An 18,878-nucleotide genomic window follows, 5' to 3' on the forward strand; every position below is an offset into this window, starting at 1 on the left:
GTATTAGTTATCAATAATATATTTTGCGTGGCAGTATTCTATCTATACACAGATGTCATGTATCAGTTGTTTTAGCACATATTTTTTATTTTAGTTTTTGTAGTCACTGAAATAACAGAATCAATAGCTTTTTCATTGTATTAGATACATTTTGCTGCAATGAAAATGACTGAAGTGAGATGAACAGACAAAACTTTATCCTCTTAGATAAAGCCGATGTTGGTTTTCTTTTAGGGGACATGATTTGCAGTTTAATTGCAACATATGTTATCATAATCTCAGCATATCGTTTTTGGTTAAAATCACTATTATTGAACTGTGTGGCCTTTGGTAACTTACCACCCCTCATATTTATATACATAAATACAAGTTTTATATATTTATTTATGTATATGCACTTTATATTTATATATAGATATATGTGTAACATTAGCTCACATCGTTTGCATTACATTTATATATTGGAATGCAATTTATATGTATTTTTTTTATTTTGCACATGCTGTTATGTTCTTTTACTCTCTTTGTATATTGCACTCTTTATATCTGCACTTTTCCAACTTTGTGTTGCAGCTGCTGCACAGTATTTTCCCTCAGGATGGAAAAGTTCTATCATGAGGGTAAATTATCTCATTTGCTTAATATATATTATGTTTGTGTATCTAGTTTAGTTTCCGTTTCAAATGGAGCTTTTGAGAAAAGGAAAAGGAACTAAATTTCCTGCTATTCACACAGTTGAATAGCAGAAAATTCAGCAGAATATGAACAGAGGGAAAATATCTTCAAACTTATCAACTCTATTTATTCTTAATTGTTTAGATGTGTGCTAAATGTCAACATTTGCATACATTGCACTACCAAATTTTACCACTAGATGTTGTTGAGCCATCAATGTTGCTCCTCAGAAAAGCGCACCATGATGAATCCTTGGCCTTTTCTGCTGAGTTATATAAGCACACACTGTATGTACACCTACTTAGTCTGCTGTATTGTGGTCATGTGACAGGTAATTAAAATCTTAACTTTGTTCACGATAACAGTTAAAATTCACAGGATGTTTACTGTGACACCCTCCATCTACGTAGACTTGAAAGGCTCTTTGATGAAATGTAACTAAAATTCAGTCAGTAATTGGGGAAATGCATGTGTTATGTCGAAATTATACCAAAATAGCTACTCTATATTTACTCTGTTAGCAGCTCTGCATTAGCCATAGTAACTCTGACAAAATGTCACAGCTTTGTCCTTAAAATATTCCACTAGGTATGAGCTGAAAGATTTAGAAACAAATCATTACAGGAGTACAGTGATTTCAAAAATAGTATGAGCAAACAAGAATAAAATGGAGTCAACACAAAGTGTCAATCTTTGATCTTTTTATTAAGTCAAATGATCAGTACTCTTTATCTTTAATGCCTACTAGGTTGTACCTATCTTGCAGTCAGAGAAGCGAACCATGCAAAGCCATTCCACTTTAGCTGCGAGACCTTTCAGATTTTATGGCAGTGACCAACCAGCTCGTCTTTGAAGCGGTGGTCAAAAAACTCTCTGCTTTTAATGCTGCTAAAAGCTCCATTCTTGTTCTGTGGACACTTACAGTTGCACACTGTTAAATCAGCGAGCTTTTAGCTGCACCACCTCAAGGATGTTTCCATACTTGCTACTACATTGATGAGCAGAGATAGATGTACTGTATGTCCGGTGGAGAGCCCTCCCTTCCCTAATCTGTGATCATTAAGGAAAGAGTTAATGTGCCATTACTGCAAATAGCAAAGGGCCCGTGAACTGCAAAGATCTTGTTGATGCTGCAAACGTGAAAACAGTTGTGCATCGTATTACATTAGAACTTAAAACTGACATAGTCCTGAGAAGATTTATTCACCCTCTTTCTTCAGATCTATTCAAAACCCATTGTGTTTCAGGGATTCATTGATGTAGGTGCAGAGATCTCTTGATTTTCCTACATTCCTGGATTTTATAAAAATAATATTTGGCTTTTCTTCGAGACAGAAAACTTGTTGCTTTAACTGTTGTAAATTATCCGTCGAAATTCACTAACAGCTCCATATATCATCCAGCGTTGCCACCAACCTGATAAAGCACTGTGCTCTCTCTTTGAATCCCTTATGGCTTTGTGATGCTGACTGAAAATAACTGGCGGCTACATACTCACTGCCTGTTAGGATGTATTAACGATTTCCTCCTTTGCAGTTTTTCCACAAATGTTCGACATATTTTCCGTGTAACCATTCTTCAGCAGAGTCAAGTGTAAAATACACCCCATGTCAATAAAAAACTAAATCCCACCCCCGCTTAAAAAATAAACATTTATGGTCAAGACTTGAATGTTGAAACAACTAACAGTAGCATAGCGGCAGACGAAATGCAAAATGATCAACAACATCAGATTATACAAGAATACAGTCAGTACACTGATAGAACATAGCAGTACACAACTAATCAATACTGAACACAGAAAAGTGAGTCTTAATACATATATATATACTGTATATATAGATATATATAGGAAGGCAGATTTGCTTTGGAGATAACAAAACCACTCTTCTTCTCCTCTGTGTTCGGACCTTTGCAATAGCACTTAGTTTTTCTCTGTACACGACTACAACTTGTATTTTGAGTGACAACACAGAGGAAAAGACCACCCCTTAGTCACAGCAGATTGAGCTTTATTGACACTGGGATATTGCGGGCCGAACACATGCTATTCCTTGATGGTCTGGCAGTTCAATGTGTGCTATTCAACAGCTGTAATATCTGTGTATGCACTTCATTTTTAGTCATTTGTGATGCTGTGAGTGGCTTCTCATGCTGCCCGGAGAAGGCAGATATTAAAAATCCAAGGGACAGCAGGGAACAGCACATGTATTATAGTTTTATAGGGCAACTTTAGGGGCTGGATTTGTAAAATTGGGATAGATTCTTCGCCAAATGCAGCCAGTCAGCAGTAGTGCTTAATGTGGCTTTATTTTAATGCGTCTTGTGGTATTTTTGCAATTTTTTTCCACCTGGTATTCCTGTGCGTGAGAGAGTGGAATGATTCACACACCACCTCTCTGATAAGTGTGACTTCCTCTTCTCACCCACACACAGAAGATGCTGCGTTACACAGTGCAACTGTGAATATAACATCAATTTTGCGTAAAAACCTATTGCACTCAGAAATGTGAACATCTTGACATTTAAGAGCCATACTGACATTTAGTTGCAAGATGTATGTTATTTTACCTACCTGTCTGTTATCATATGCACACTCATATGTCAGGTTTACTTATTTCAGTTACATATGCAATGTCCATCCAACCGAGTCAGATAATTTTAACATAAACCAAAAAAAGTACCATTTCTGTAGTTAAGTAAAATGAAACTGACATGAATAGATAATGGGAATTTATGTAACTATAGCTCATATAATTTACCTAATATACTTTAATAAAGTGTCTGTAATTGTCAATAAATTATGTGTAGTTCAAATGTGCTGAATTTACTTTAATGAAGTTTATATAATAGCTGTTAATAAATTCTATGCATTATAAAATATTTTTATGAACATTAATATTAATTATTATTACGATTAACTGAAGTGTATTCATTTAAATTTGGTAACTTCTATGAGCTATAGTTTCATGAATTCACATAGTCTGTCAATTTTATTTGATTTCATTACATAAATGTATTTTTTTCACTTGTTTGTTGTTATTCATTCAGTTGAGTAAAGTAATTCTGACATGAAGTTTATGTAATTACTGTTAATAAATTCAAATATAATGATGTTTGTCAACATGTTTGAAATATATAGAATGAATTTGTGGTATTTCTATACACTTTATTAAAGTAAATTCAACATAATGAAATACACTGAATTTATTACAAGTAATTGCATAAATGTTAGTGTATTAGGTAACTTCTATGAGCTATAGTTACCTAAAATGTCATAGTTGATTTAACTCAACTTTATTTGATTTAATTACATAAATATGTAATGTTATGTTAGAATTATTCGACTGATCTAGAGGGAGGTTTTATGTATACTTGAAATACGTAAGCATTGACAAAATGATTACTTTTGAGTGTACTTTGGTGTTAAAGTGGAAAAATAAAAATTATTGAGCAATAAATTCAAACATTATACTTTCCAAGTTTTTATACTTATCAATCATATGACTCAGTGTGAGAGCAAATGTCCAATGGAAGCTCCAGGCGTTTCCCTCATAAACAAATTAGAGTCGACTTAAAGGGCATCACATTCATCGCCTAGTTGAATGATTGCTTTTGAACTTCAGCGAGGGCAGCCTCGTAATGACAGAGATACACAAACAAAGCAAACACATCTGGGCTGAATCGAGGCTGACAGCGTACAGGGAGCCACAGAGAATGGCTTTGTGTCGCTGTGACTCATGATAACACACCTATCCCCTCCTGCTCAGAGAGACAAAAACAGTGAAAGCAGAGGGAGGCTGCATCCTGTCAAAAGATGCAATTAGCATTTACGATGGGCTGGCCTTGTTGTATTATGACACGAATGCCACGCAGTTTAATGAAATCACTCTTTTTTGTTTATGCCTGTTTTAAACCTTGTTAATGAAAAATGTGTGGCAAGTGAGGCGTCTGGCACGGTAAATTCAATTCACAATAGATTCAGTTATTATCGTAAAAACCAAGTTATCGTCTGAAGGATCCTCTGTGTTACATGTGCTTTTGTGTCAGTAGCTACAAACTCTACAATCAGCTTTCTCCTGTCAAATAATACAGCCTTGTCAGGATAATCCTCTGGAGGAACCCTGTAAGCTCTATTTCTAGTGTTTACCTGCTGATGCAATGTGCAGCTTTCTCTGCCTACCACAGGGCAACACAACTGGAAACTCGTAATTGTCCATCTGACAAAAACACAACATCAAATACTCAGCGGTGTACCTAGAGTCTGAGGGACCCTGGGCAAAGAAGCCCATTGAGGACCCCAGACACCCCGTCTTGTCATTTATCCTCCTCTTGTTGTTTTTTCCTCCATATCTGGTGATCAGAAAGGTATTCTGACTTCACTGTGCCGATCTTTACACCTAAAGTGTGTATGACAGTTTCAGGTAGCTAGCTGACTGTCGGTAGGTAGACTGGGGTCTCACTTAGATTTTTTGGAGCCTTTCAAACTGTACACATTGCATTGTATCTCGTGGGACTTTCCAGCTGCCAAATTGCCAGCATTTTACTGGAAAAGTGATTCTTAGAGTGGCAAAGAAGAATTGAGAAGTGCTGTCTTATGCAGGTGTGAAAGTACAAAAGTTAATTGATAAATTAAATGGTAACGGATCAGTGCTGAGACTTGTACCCTCACTTAAACTCGATCCAGCATTTTAAGCAGTATTGGCAGCATTTCCGATACTGGTATCGAAACAGCTCTATTTTGTAGTTGTCATTGCGGAATTTGCCAATTTAAGTAGCCATGTTTTGGGGGTCCCAAAACATTGGCCTGGTTTGTTTCTTCTGACAGTGTGCCCCTGCAAATGCTTAATTTTATGACATAATTTATAACTTATGAATAAACTGAGTTCTTTTAGTAATGTACTAACAGTTCTGGATTTTGTGTCTGTAGCACATTTCACATACAGGAAACAATGAGATAAACTCAAGCTGGCAGCTTTAACTCAGTGTTTAACGTAATGCTGTATGACTGAGAGAAACAAATGCTATAACGTGGCTGAGAGGAAGAGCCTGCAGTTCTGTAGTAAGTGGCACCTCAGTCTATTAGTCCATGTAAGGACGACGGTACGTGTCTGTATATAGAATTGAGACAGTATGTTGATAATCAGTCAAGACAAAACACTTCTCTGCATCTAATCTGCTGGAGGAGTTTCATATTTGTAATTGTAAGGCTTCTTTGGGGTTACACTGAAGATCTGCAATAACTAAGAGGCAACTATTTTGATATACAGTTCATGTATAAGCAATCAACTGCCACAAGCTGGTTAGCTATTTTACACTTACATGTAAATTGATCCCATGATATAGCTTTCTCCTATATTGCTACACATATGACTATGAATACAGATAATGATGATTTATATTTGAATGCAACTAAGTACCACTTTTAAAGTAGGATGGAAATGACCTTTGATGGCTTCTTAATATGATGTTTCTGCTACTGCTTTCTCAGTATAAATGACTAAACATCTGATGACTGCACATTTTCTTCATCCCACTTATACAGATCAGCCTGAGACCTCATATAATGTGGGCTTATGGCATGCTGTTTCTCTATAGATGACTCAAGGTTAACGACAGATGTATTCATAGCCTGGTGACTGTCTATGCGAGTGCCTGTGTTCATAAAGGAGGGGAAAATGTACCTATGCTCTAATTTCATGTTAGTTTTTTAGATGCGATCTATTCTAGTTTTTGTACTAAATATAATAATGAGCCAGCCATTGTTTCAATATATACTATGTTTTTTCAAATTTAACTTCAACCTGTGCATTGTATATGTATTTCCCGCACTTCACCAGTTGAATTGATCACTTCCTGAGCGCTGATATCAATAATATATCATCTACGTTTTACTCCTATAAGACTTCAGTAGTTTCCACTGTTCACTGCCATTCCTTCACAGTATGAATATTAAGTGCTACAGATTAAAATGCTGGAAAAGTCCTGCTTATTGTCCTTGTCGGCAACAAGACAGTTATTTTACTCCCTTTGAAATCCTTATTTCCATATGCCAGCAACTACAGATGAACGTCGTTCCTCCGTTTCCTCCCACAAGGTTAAAGTCACAGTTTACATCACCTAAAACATGGCTCACGCTGGACCATTTACATCCAGTTGTGAGGCGTCCATCGTCTCATCTCAGACCACCATGGGAGTGTCTGAGAAGACGGAGCTGATGGACTCTGCTACGGACTTCTTCCTCTTCCCCTTCATAAGAGAACCAGCCTCTGCATCCAGATCATCGTCACCCTCATCCCCATTGGGGTTCAGCTTGCCGTTTTGACCCTGCAAGTCCTTGGAGTCTATGAACGCCACATGCCTGTTCAGCTCAGCCTTGAGCGCTGGGTCGTCATGGGTAGGGGTCACGCTGAGCATGGATGAGTGGATGCTGTCTTCACCACGACCTTTACCTTTATTGGGGCAACAGAAGCAGCGACATGGCGTCAGGTACAAATACATGAGTACCAGCACCACACTGGCCAGACAGCCCACCAAGGTGGTGTACGCTGTGTTCAGGGTCTCCCCGCCCCCGTTCATGGTGAAGTTGTGAACCTTCAGCACCACGTAGATCGTCTCATTGAAGACATCGCTCGTCGCGAAGCAAGTGTAGGTCCCAGAGTCCTCAGTCCTCACCGGGCTTATCTGCAGACTTCCATCTGGCAAGACTTTGGCTGTCTGGTTGCTTCCATTTGTCACCGCCACGTTCCCAGGCATCATCCAGGTCTTTGACATGTTCCTGTGTTTGGTGTCGCAGTTGAGGATCAGCATCTGCTCCAGAAAAGCCTCTTCATCTGCCTCCTTGAATGTGCTGCAGTTCATATTTTCACCACTGAGGTCAAAAACACCTACTTGGGTTTTTTGCAGACCAGGCAGAATACACGTGTATTCGTCTTTGAAGTCCACGGCAGAGTTGAGCTTTCGGATGTACCAGTGGGCAAGGAGTGTGTAGAGATCACAGTGACATATCAGAGGGTTATTGTGGAAGTAGAGGCCATTTTTAATCCAGGCAGGCAGCACCTGGAGCTCATCAATGGGTAAAATCTTGATCTTGTTGGAGGACACATCCAGCAGACTAAGTTTCTCCAGGCGGGACTTTTCTCTGACCAACTCCGCGGGGAAGCGGGAGATTTGATTCTGGCTTAAGTAGAGTTTCTGAAGGTTGATCATGCCGATAAAGGCCGAGCGGTCAATCTGGGAAATCTGGTTATTGTACAGCAAGAGGACCTCCAGGTTGACCAAAGGTTCAAAGATAAACTCATCCAGAAATTTTAAGTTGTTGGAGGACAGGTCCAAGTAGCGCAGGTGCTTCACATAAAGGAACGCCTCTGAAGACAGGAAATGGAGACCATTATGGCTGAGGAGGAGGTTATGGAGCTTCTGGAGCTTGACCGGGGTCCACTCAGATCGCAGCCGCTCTATCTCATTGTAGCTGAGATCCAGCACAGCGGTGTAGGACGGCAGACCTGTCGGAACGGTGGTCAGATTCATCTTGGAGCAACTCACTATGTTTGAGGCACAGATGCACGTCTTGTGGCAGTTTAGGGTTGATGCCGCTGCTCCTGGAAGCCAGAGGAGAGCCATGCAGAGGGTGAGGGAGAGGACCCATCTCGAACGCGTACTCCAGTGAGGTAATACTTCCAACAGGTGTTCACCTGTCTGGGTGGAAGGCTGCAACATGCTAGCAGTTAATCTAAATCCCAGAGAGGTTCACTACGATCCCATTCTCAGAGAACAGCAGGAAAGAGCAGCTGGAGGATTCCCAGGCATTTCTGATTGAAGGCTGGAAAAAAACAGAAACAAAGGCTATAAACAGATATTATAAGATATATAGATAGATCATACTATATAGACACACTTACACACATTCATGCTGTAGAGGTAATATATTCAAATCCCAAAGATACCATAGTGGCAAGTACTGCATTTAAAAATAATGTAAACAAAAGGGCTGTCTCACCACCTCAGTTCAAAACATGAACTTTCTCTAATACAGGGAGAAACACTAGATAAGAGATTCTGCTGTTTTAGATGTTACAAAATGTTTGTTTACATGGAGTAATGTCTGTAAACAAGGGTATAAAACATGCCTATATATTCAAATATAATCCATTGACAAAAACATGAATGTGTTTTGGAAACATTCTTGTTAATATCCCCGCATGGTCGCATAAACAATAAGTAACAAACATTAGCTTTTATTTATTGAAGTTTTACATTTATAGTTATCATTGAGAAAAAACGGCCCCCTTTAACCTGTGTATTTACTGGCTCTTAGTAAAAATGGAGTGAGCAGTTAAAATTGTAAAAATACATGATGTTTTATGAGCCTATCAATTGTTTTGCAAGTAAAAGCCTAACATGCAAATAAAGGAGCGTGCAGCCACAGCCTGGGAAAATGCACAGTCCGTGCTGATTGCAATCTCTCCCTCTCAAATGCCGAGTTAGCCATGAGGAAAATATTTAAGTAGGCCTATCTGTGCTGTGCATACTGCAGTGCTTGAGAAGCCATGTCCTTAGTTACATCCCACCTTTGCACCCATGTGCAGATGCAGTATTACATTCAAAACATCCAGTCTCTCCAGCTTCCTAGTGCATATATTATATGCAATATAAACTTCATCCTGCTGCTTTGCACAATGTTTCCTTTAAAACAAATAACCTACACACCATTTATTCACGCGAACACATGTGCATTCACACTCCTGGAGGACATGCATTGATTTTATCCCTGTTTCCATTTCACTCTCTCTCTTCCTCGCTCTCTGTATCTCTCTAAGATACATAAATTAGGACTTGTGCACGAAAACATAACAAACAAACAAATTAGATACATCAAAAGATGGAAAGTAATGCAAACATTTACGTTATGTCATATTCAGAAATGTCTTTTTCCATTTGTGGAAGAGCTGTGCAAACGTTGCAATGCACCATTCTGCTCGAAAACAAACGAGCACAACATGGAAACGTGAGCCGAGAGATGGAGAAGGAAACCGAGGAGCCACCTACCTTCAACCGGGATGCAGCGATGCTGGATTTCATTAAAACAGCCGCTCGTCTGTTTACAATGTTGCTCCAGACAAATAGTCCCCGTTTGAATGAGTCCGTATCTGCCGTTGAGGACAACAACGGATGCAGGGAGGAGGGGAGAGCACTACAGATATCCTCGCCAAAATAATCCTGGTCCACGCGGCATCCAATACCCGCTGCAAAATTACGCAAAAAAGGATTACGTAAAGAGCAAACAACGCACGTCCCTTTTTAACTACTGACAAGCGCCGATAAGCGACTCTGTGTTAATCAGCCGTCTTAACGGGACATATTGCTCTGTGCACACACTAACGCACATCCGTCCTCTGCAGATAATTGGTGCATTTTCAGCAGGTCCGGCTCCTGTCGGCTGTCCTCAGCAGCCATGGAGATAATTAAGAATGAGCAGTCTGTAGCTGACAAGCTTCCCTGTGGCTCCTCGTAGGCCCGCTGCTGTCTCCGTGCAGCATTGCTGCAGTGGTTGACGCGTGTTTTTCGGCGGAGGTAGTGAGCTCAGAAGGCGCTGTTTTCCGAAATTGGCCGCACTAAAGATGAGCTGCGGAGACGCGCTCTTGAAAACTAACAGGAGAGAGTTGATATGAGGGAATGAAAGCGTCAAACTGGCCAAGAAAAAGTCATATAGGGCTTTATAGCTGTAAATAAATAAATAACAGGTTATCTATGCGGTAGGTTTACATCCAACATCTATGGATGGATTACTGAATGGACCCACCAAAGTGTTAGGGGTCCTCGGATAGCAAAAAGTCACTAATATTACTGGACAGAAAGCGACTCAAAATGAACACAAAAAATGCTAAAGGAACTGCAAAGAGACACAAAACAACCAGAGAGAGACACAAGATGTCCAAAAAGACTGGAAATCAGCTCAAAGAGACACAAAACGACTCCAAAGAAATGCACAATGGCCACAAGGGAAAAAAAGACTGTGAAAAGAGAAAATTAGCCTAAAGAGACACAGTTTCTCGTTTGTTTTCAAACTACAAAAAGGGTAAAACAACCACAAAGACACACAAAATTATCTCAGAGACACAAAACAACCACACAGAGACACAAAACCACCAAAAACGACTCCAAGATGCAAAAAAAACCCACAAAGAGATACAAAACAACAAAAAAGGCACAAACTTATCTCAAAGAGACACAAAATAACTACAAAATTGGGCAAAACAACCACAAAGATATACAAAACAAAAACAAAAAGACACAAAATTATCTCCAAAAGATACAAAACGACTACAAAGACACAAAAAATAAAAACCATCACAATGTGTGCTTATCTTGCTTCTATAAAGAAGAGGTGGTGGGGCCTTTTACTTATCAGAGCCCAGAGGCTCAATGTCTGATATTCAGTGCAGACATCATATTTGCCATCATCATTTGTCTATTTTGATCAACGTGGCCATAGAGCAGAGGTTATATCATTATTTCAGTACAACAACCCTAACGGTCAAATTTAAGCTTAAGGAGGAAATATATATTCATCTTGGTGACCCTTTGACATATTCCTCACTGAAACAACCTGTTAACCTTCCCCTTTTGCACCGATATAAGGATTACAGTCTCATTGACAACCAAAAGTGATAAAATGATTTCTGTGGGTGTATATTCGTTGGCATGATAGGTGACACCAACAGCCAGGTGGCTGGATGTTCCCTGTGTGGTAAAAATAAGATATGTGGCTGAATGTGGCCATACTAAGCAGTCACACGTATTTCTCTCCTCATCCAGTCCGTCTTCACACTACCATCTGAGTGTACTCAGAGTGTGTACCCGTTCATAAACTGGACTTTGGTTGATCATTTCCTGAGGCTCAGAATGAGTAATACATGTTGTCAGTTTATCTGTGATTGATCAATTCAGCTGCAGTCATTCTGTATTTCAACCTTGTGACTGAAACAGACAGCTTGTACAGCCAATTTTTGAGGGTCTTTAAAACTAAAGAGACATTCACATTATATTATTTCTATAGACATTTAGGTGTTGATTAGCCCAGGTAGCATACACTGAGTACATTACAGTGTACAGTGTGTACAGTCCAAGACAAGACAAATTTAGCGAGGACAGTAAAGTATATTGTATCGTATTATTTTATGGATGAGTGCTTCTGTGAGGCAGCTGTCCATCAGCCTGTCCAGCTCTCCAACAATGATCTTCTCATGTTGCCTGTTCCATTCTCACTTAGAGTGCTGACTGTGTTTATGTATTTGATTAGGTCTGTTTATGAGCACCGACTGAGCGGGGAAAACCTTGTCATTTTTTACTCAAGTGAATCCGCCCACATGCTGCCTTTTGAGATATTTTTTTCGGGTTTTCCTCAATTCACAGATCTGCTGCAGTGAGTCTGGCTTTGGCAAAGCTGTGAGAGCCCTGTGCATTGCCAATAAGCTGCTACACCAATGTAGCCTCCTACTCAAATTGCCACCAGAAATCATTTAATAAATGAATATTATCACAACAGGGGCTGCAGGATAATTTTAATGTCATATGAATTATCATTACTTCATTATAAGATGATATATATGAATGGGTGCAAGGAATTAGATGGAGATATATCAGACAACACACCAGGCGATCAGCACTGTGGCACCCTGGAATTGGAATTATATCAGTCAAATCGGGGTCATTTTCAATACTTCTCTGTCATTTTGCTGATTTGCAGCTAAGTTCAAACTCATCTGACAAAGATTAGACCACATGACCTTTTGTTCCTTACTCTACTTCAAATGTCACTTGGATTTTACTTGTTTTGCAGACATTGCAACAGAGATGTTTTTTTGTTGTTGTTGTTGTTGTTGTGGTCAAAGACTGAATCAAACCCCTGTGGGACAGACCAGAATGGCAGAGTAGATATAATTTCAGAAACTCTGAAATGGAGCTGGACTTGCCTTGAAAAGATGTGCTTTGGCAGGTGAAACAAACACATTTGAATCAGACTGAACTACAAGCAGAGATCCCTTGTGATTTGTTTTAAGGAAACTCGGTGCCAAATAAATTCTCCAAGCGCAAAATAAACAGTTTCCCCTCTGTAAACAAATCATTTTTAGACACTTAATCTCCTGATTATGTTCTAGTCAGACTGCATTTGAGAAGGTGGGACAAAAATGGACTAATATGATATTAATTCTCAGATTGCATTGTATTATTAAGTGAATAATATAAGCGCAGGCGATGGGTCTTTCTCAGTGGGCCTCCAGCAAAATGCCAGTAAATACAGGTACGAACCAGTGTCACTGAGCATGAGAAACCTCTGTCTGACCAGAGTGCTGTAGCACTGTGACTCTGGTGAGATGGAGCTGAAAGTGATTAATGTTCTGTTCGACTCCACTTCCTGCTGTGATAGGGATAGTGTTGCCTGGCAACTGCCTGCGGCCTTTCGTTGACTGTTTTGGCTCCGTGGCAAATCTGAGGTGGCCTTGCCTTCTCTTGTTTATCTCTGTGTACCTGCTCAGATGGGGTTTCTAACACAGATCGATGTCTCGATTGCTGGCAAAAAAAAAAAAAAAGAGAACGCCTCTCCATGAACACGAGAACAGACACCTGCCACCAAATTTACTTTCCCAGTCCATTATTCATCAGCATATACTAAATTATTTAAAATGGGACAGAACCTGTGTGTTTCTCTGAAAACTGTCAGTCAAGGCAAGTGGAAATCCTCAACTCATAGTTTGGATATTGTGATGAGGGGTTGTATATTGTATGCAGCAGATATCAGTAGGCATGTCTCCAGTTTAGAGAGGCATGTCCCACGTAAAAAAAAAAAATCAATATCAAAAGTAAATGCATGTGATACTGAGAGTATTTTCACCACTTCACCTCTCTGTCAGAGAGCCGTTAACAGCTTCAGTTCCCCATCTATGCTCTTGTCAAAGCCACCAGACTCCAATGATATTAGATATTAAAGGATAAAGAATTACTATAAAAAAGTAAAGAGAAAAGATGTAAAAGGTAAAATTAACTGATAAATGATTCACTTTTTTTTAACAAACCCTATTTAAAAGTGCAGAAAAGAGGTTTGAATTAAAAGTGATCAGAGTCGGGGTTTGTTTAACATCATCTGGGAGGTTATTCCAGGTTTGTGCTGCATGATAATAAAACGCTGCTTCACGATCTTTTGTTCTGACTCTTGCAAAGGTCAGTAGGCCGGCCCCAGATGTCCTAAGGTTCCTAGCTTGAAATATATTTGGGCACACTGAGCCTCAGAGAGATTTTTATAGTAATTTTATCATGCTAAACACAGGAGCTGCTGGTTTACCGTTGCCTTGATTGGTTAGTTTGTAAGTGTACTTTAAATATAGCCTACACTTAAACTAATGTTGATTTTTTCTTTTTTTTTTTTTTTTTAGGTGGCTAAAATACATTTTGTTGGCGAGTCCTCCACAGCTACGCCAGACTCCAGCCTGCTTTTCCAAACTGGGGGTGTGCTGACTGACATCTGTTGTAAGTAACATACTGTCTACATCATACAAACCCACTTCAAAAAAACTGAACCATCTCTTTAAGCATTAAGTTAGTTCCAGCATTAAGTGACTTTGTAGCACTTAGGACAGGACAGGAAGCTGTTTCTTCGCCTGAGATGACCCGATCATATTTCATAAATGTCATGTCATCATGGAGACTGTGCACTGTGAAAGCTTTCAACGTCATTCTCTGCCTGACAGTATTATCAGCACCATCACACAGATGTAAATGGTGTTTACATACAGCAGGCTCTTTCTGTGCTCCACCTGGCTTCTCTGCTGACATGGTAAACATACACTCTTGTCTCCAAGCCGACTGGTTTACACAACACAGCCTACACAACTGAATGCAACTAGACTCCGTGCTGTCTGCTTCAGCTGCGTCCACAACATGGCGCAAAGCTTTATTTTTTGTTGACAGTAATGATTACTTTCACTGTCTCCTTGCAATTGTGACCCTGTTTTTAAAATGGTAATAGCAACCACATATGCATATAATCACTTTTTAAGATGATATGGCAAATTTGTAAGCACACAGATGCACCCTTGACACATAGAGCAACATTATCCTTCAATTGGAGTCTTGTTTCCCACCCCATGGCCAGTATTAAGTTCAATATTTCTTCTTCTTTTAGCTTTGTTTTTGGTCTCAACCTACTCCTGAACCATTGAGACCACAAACAATGCATTGAGAGTGAACCAAAACAGTAAAGTAGTGGGCTGAACAGCTAAATAATGAATGAAAAATGCCTATAAAGCTAATTTTTTAGTCATTGCTGTGGGCATGTTAATGCTTACAAGCTAGCAGGTAACCTGCTTGTTTGCAAACATAGAAAAAAACAGATGCACATGTTCTAAATATTGAGGGGAATGTGCTCCCTGCATCCCCCCTGAAATCAACAACTATGCACTATTTTTTTTCTAAATAGGCGTTAGTGGTCATCAGCATTACAGTTATAGGTTAGAAGGCTCCTGATACACCAATTAGCATGTTTAAAAATGCTCTTATCAGCTATTTAATGGCCTTGTTTGTTGTTATGTATAACATGTACTCTGAGATGAAGATCCAACAACAATGGTTGTTAGTGAGACATTAGGATGTTTCTAGGGGTGATTGTGCCCTAAAATGTGTATTTATTTTTTTTAGCACATTGTCACTGTGTTTTTAGCGGCTTTTGTGTCACCAAACATGGGTGTTTTAAGCCAAAACATGATCTTCTCTAAACCATAACCAAGTGTTTTTTGAGCCTAAACATCACCACATGTTGAAACATAAAGAAACGTAGTTTCGCCAACAGCCGTTCAAAGAGGTATGTCACTGCTGGAAAGATGGCCTTTAAATAAAACAAAATATCTACATAGTAGAAAGATGCAAATACTTGCTGTCGAGGCACTGGTTAGACGGGGACGTTTACCGCAGTTTATTTACACATACTACCCACATTATTTTGATACAAAGCTGGTTGAAAAATGGCATCCCTTTGAAAGCAGCTAACAACAGTCTGAACGTACTAGTTGGTGTTGCAAGGCCCTTCTAACCTATATGATAACCACTTCTAACTCCTAATTGATAGAGCAATGACATATGAAATGGATGCCTTTGCCAGTTTTTCAACAATTCACCACAAAGTTTCTTGCCAAGGGCCAAGTTTGCCATTTTTTGCAGATTTTGTTGGGGGTTTTTTTGCCTCATGTAAGTGAAGTTTTTTGCATGACTGGCCAGTACCACTTCACCTAAAATGCAACAATGTCTTTCAAAGCAAATTACTTGCATGCAATATCAAATGAATTGTGGTGAACTTTGCAGCATTCAGTAAATCTTTGCCATAAAACTGAGGGGAGCTGCAGAATCAGGTGATATTTCTCTGTAGGTTCATCACTATGAGCGACCCCTTCTCACACCATCACATTGTTGTCACATTTTCATTTGATACATTTTTATTATAAATAGTGTCTGTAGTTCAAAGATTTAAAATGTAAAATATGGTATGGTTTGCACACATGATGATGAATCTTCTGTTGTTTGTTACGCATTTAAAAAAGGCCTCCAGGTGAATTTATGGTTCATTTTCTCACTTAGAGGTGTTAATTGGCTCAAGTGTCATGCTTTCACATCTGGTGTTAAATGATTATGCAGGTAAACACTGAGACAGCTCGCACCAAAGACGCTGTTAATAATGTATTCGTTGTAAATAAATCAGTCAAACTGTATTGTACCTGACGCAGGTAACCGTAGCTAAGTGAGGTGTTTAGCTCATCAGAGGTCAGTATCACTTTCCTCTGGCTTCAAAACAAAAGATCTGAGACATGCAGGAACAGTCTTGAGAGGGAAAAAAGTAACCGTAATCTTTGTTTATCCTGCGTCTGGACTACTCTGGGTTTCCATGGCAACAATTTCAGTTTTGTGTTTGATCAGAAGTGCAGGGATGAAACAAGGTCACTCGACAATCATCTCTCAGAGAAATAGCCCACATGGACGGCACATGCTTCGATAAAACCAAGCTGTTTGTAATCTTGGCACATCTTCTTCTCCCATCACTTAGCAACAGGCCGCGCTTTAGCCATGTGCGCTGTCGACGACGATGGCGATCGCTTCTCTTGAATCATGGGGAAAGGGCAGCAGGTATGATGGATGTAATCAAGAGGCAGGGTACACATTGTTTTCACTCACTAATTAAAGCTGTCACTAATGCAGTTACAAGCTTTGCTGTAATAATAACTGGGCATAATTACCTTCGTCAGGTGAAACTGTCAAGCCGAGGAGGACCCATTGCAGATCTATTTAAAGCTTTGGAAATATTACATCTGCAATCAAGTGAGCCGTAGAGGCAGCCAAAGCAGATGATATAATGCAGCTCTGTGATAGAGAGAGAATGAGAGAGATATTGGAAGAGGAAGCATTTCCTTTCTGTATCTCTAATACCTGTTAATCCTTTCCTTGGGGCAAAGATAAAGGAGTTGATGCATGTGAGCTGTTCCCTAAGGAAGCAAATTATTCTCTAATTAACTATGTGGGAAAACAACGATGATCCTCTGTCTTTGCAACAAGAGCCGTGCCCCTGCACTCGGCCAATAAGACGAGGTCCCCTGGAGAAGGCAGCAAAGTCTCTAAATAGTCAGTGACTCATTGCCTTGAAAATGTTTGGCTCTCTGTGTCAGAAAAAATAATTCAAAACGTTCATCGTGATGTGAATGTTTGTGCTGCTGGTTTTTACCTGCAGTACATTCTGTATTCAGCACCTCACATTTCTTCGGTTTTCTCCTCAGTTTTTTCACTCTCTTATAACTAGCCTCTTGTCCTCGTCTCTTATAACTCCCTGCTGTGGAGCCATTTTGGAAGCACGTCAGAGGTGCAGCAGCAGCAGCAGCAGCAAACACAGAGCCCATTACTTGGCAAAGAGGACTTCCCCGCAAATGACAGACTGTGTACGAAGCAGAGTCCCTCTTGTTATCTTTTCTAAGAGCCCGTCAAGCCAGAGTGGACAGGTTAAAATGCTGACCTGCAGACCTTGTTTGCTGAGCACTTGGCTTTTGTTCCCCCCCCCCTCACTTTTCACTTTTCTGTGGCTGTGCCTGTGGCCACTAGTGGCACATCAAGCCTTAGTGAAGAGGTCTTCTCTACAGCTCTCCAGTCAAACGGCAATGATTGTGCTCCAGGGGAAGCAGAAAATTGCATCTGCGTTTTGGAGTGGAGTGTAATGAGGCTGAGAGGGAGGCATGCAAAGAAGTAACAGGGTACAAATCTGATGTTCTTTTTATACCGAAGGATGGTGGTGCCATGTTAGGATAAACATTTTTCTGTACGTTAAAGACAAGAAATAGCCTAATTATCTGCACCACAACAATACAGTTTAATTTAATTTCATTTATTTTATTTTACTTATGAGAAAAACACATTAATCAAATATCTATTAATGTGCCAGTGTTAGCCAGTTATGCTATTTTCAAATGTAGTCCTTTGGTAAGATGGTATTTTTTTAAAAAAACGAAGAAAATGAAATTCACAGAAATATAGCAGGACACAATAAAGACAGCAAGAGCTATAAGCAAGGTTTATCTATAAAGCACCTTTCACAGACACCAGTCATAAAGTGCTTCACAAACAAAAAAGCTGGGAGACTCTTCAAAAGCTTAAGGGCTGCCAGTCGGAAGGAATGATCCCCCCGAGTCTTGAAATGTGTCAGAGGAACACTTAGAAAACCCCGGGCAGAGGATCTAAGAGCTCTGCTTGTAGTATGGGGGAATAGAGGGTCACTTATATATTGTTGAGCCAGTCCACGTAGGGCTCTGTAAGTGAGCAACAAGATTTTAAAATAGATTCTGAAATTATCAGGAAGCCAGTGCAACAAGGTTAAAATTGGAGTGATATGTGACCATCTGTTGAATTGAGTTAGGAGCCAAGCAGCAGCATTTTGGATGGTTTCTAAACGGTGTAATGAGGATTTGTTCAGGCCGGTGAAAAGAGAATTACAGTAGTCTAAGTGTGAAGAGATGAATGCAAGTATTTGCATCTCCATTTTGTTTCTTGATACAACAGACCTAAGTTTGGCTATTTTGCTGAGATGAAAAAAAAGCATGATTGGGTCAGTGTCTTAATGTCATTATCAAAACTCATGGAATGATCAAATATTACGCCAAGATTACAGACTATATTGA

At 39.6% G+C, this 18,878-nt stretch overlaps 1 protein-coding gene across 1 annotated transcript; it reads right to left on the minus strand.

Moving 5' to 3' along the window:
- Nucleotides 1-1,359: 1,359 nt before the first annotated feature.
- amigo1 (adhesion molecule with Ig like domain 1) lies at nucleotides 1,360-10,358 on the minus strand. The gene is made up of 2 exons (XM_042491093.2): nucleotides 9,724-10,358; nucleotides 1,360-8,497 (listed from the first exon to the last, which is right to left on the minus strand). Exon 2 carries the CDS (start codon nucleotides 8,392-8,394, stop codon nucleotides 6,856-6,858), a length of 1,539 nt encoding a protein of 512 aa, XP_042347027.2. The 5' UTR covers nucleotides 8,395-8,497; nucleotides 9,724-10,358; the 3' UTR covers nucleotides 1,360-6,855.
- Between the last annotated feature and the right edge of the window lie 8,520 nt (nucleotides 10,359-18,878).

This window comes from Plectropomus leopardus, chromosome 9, assembly GCF_026936395.1.
Source record: "Plectropomus leopardus strain MGB_pleo_1.0 chromosome 9, ASM2693639v1, whole genome shotgun sequence".
Classification (NCBI taxonomy): domain Eukaryota; kingdom Metazoa; phylum Chordata; class Actinopteri; order Perciformes; family Serranidae; genus Plectropomus; species Plectropomus leopardus.

Bases quoted from the DNA above. Each gene is read 5' to 3' on its own strand.
- amigo1 (XM_042491093.2), bottom strand. From the start codon at position 8,394: ATGTTGCAGCCTTCCACCCAGACAGGTGAACACCTGTTGGAAGTATTA.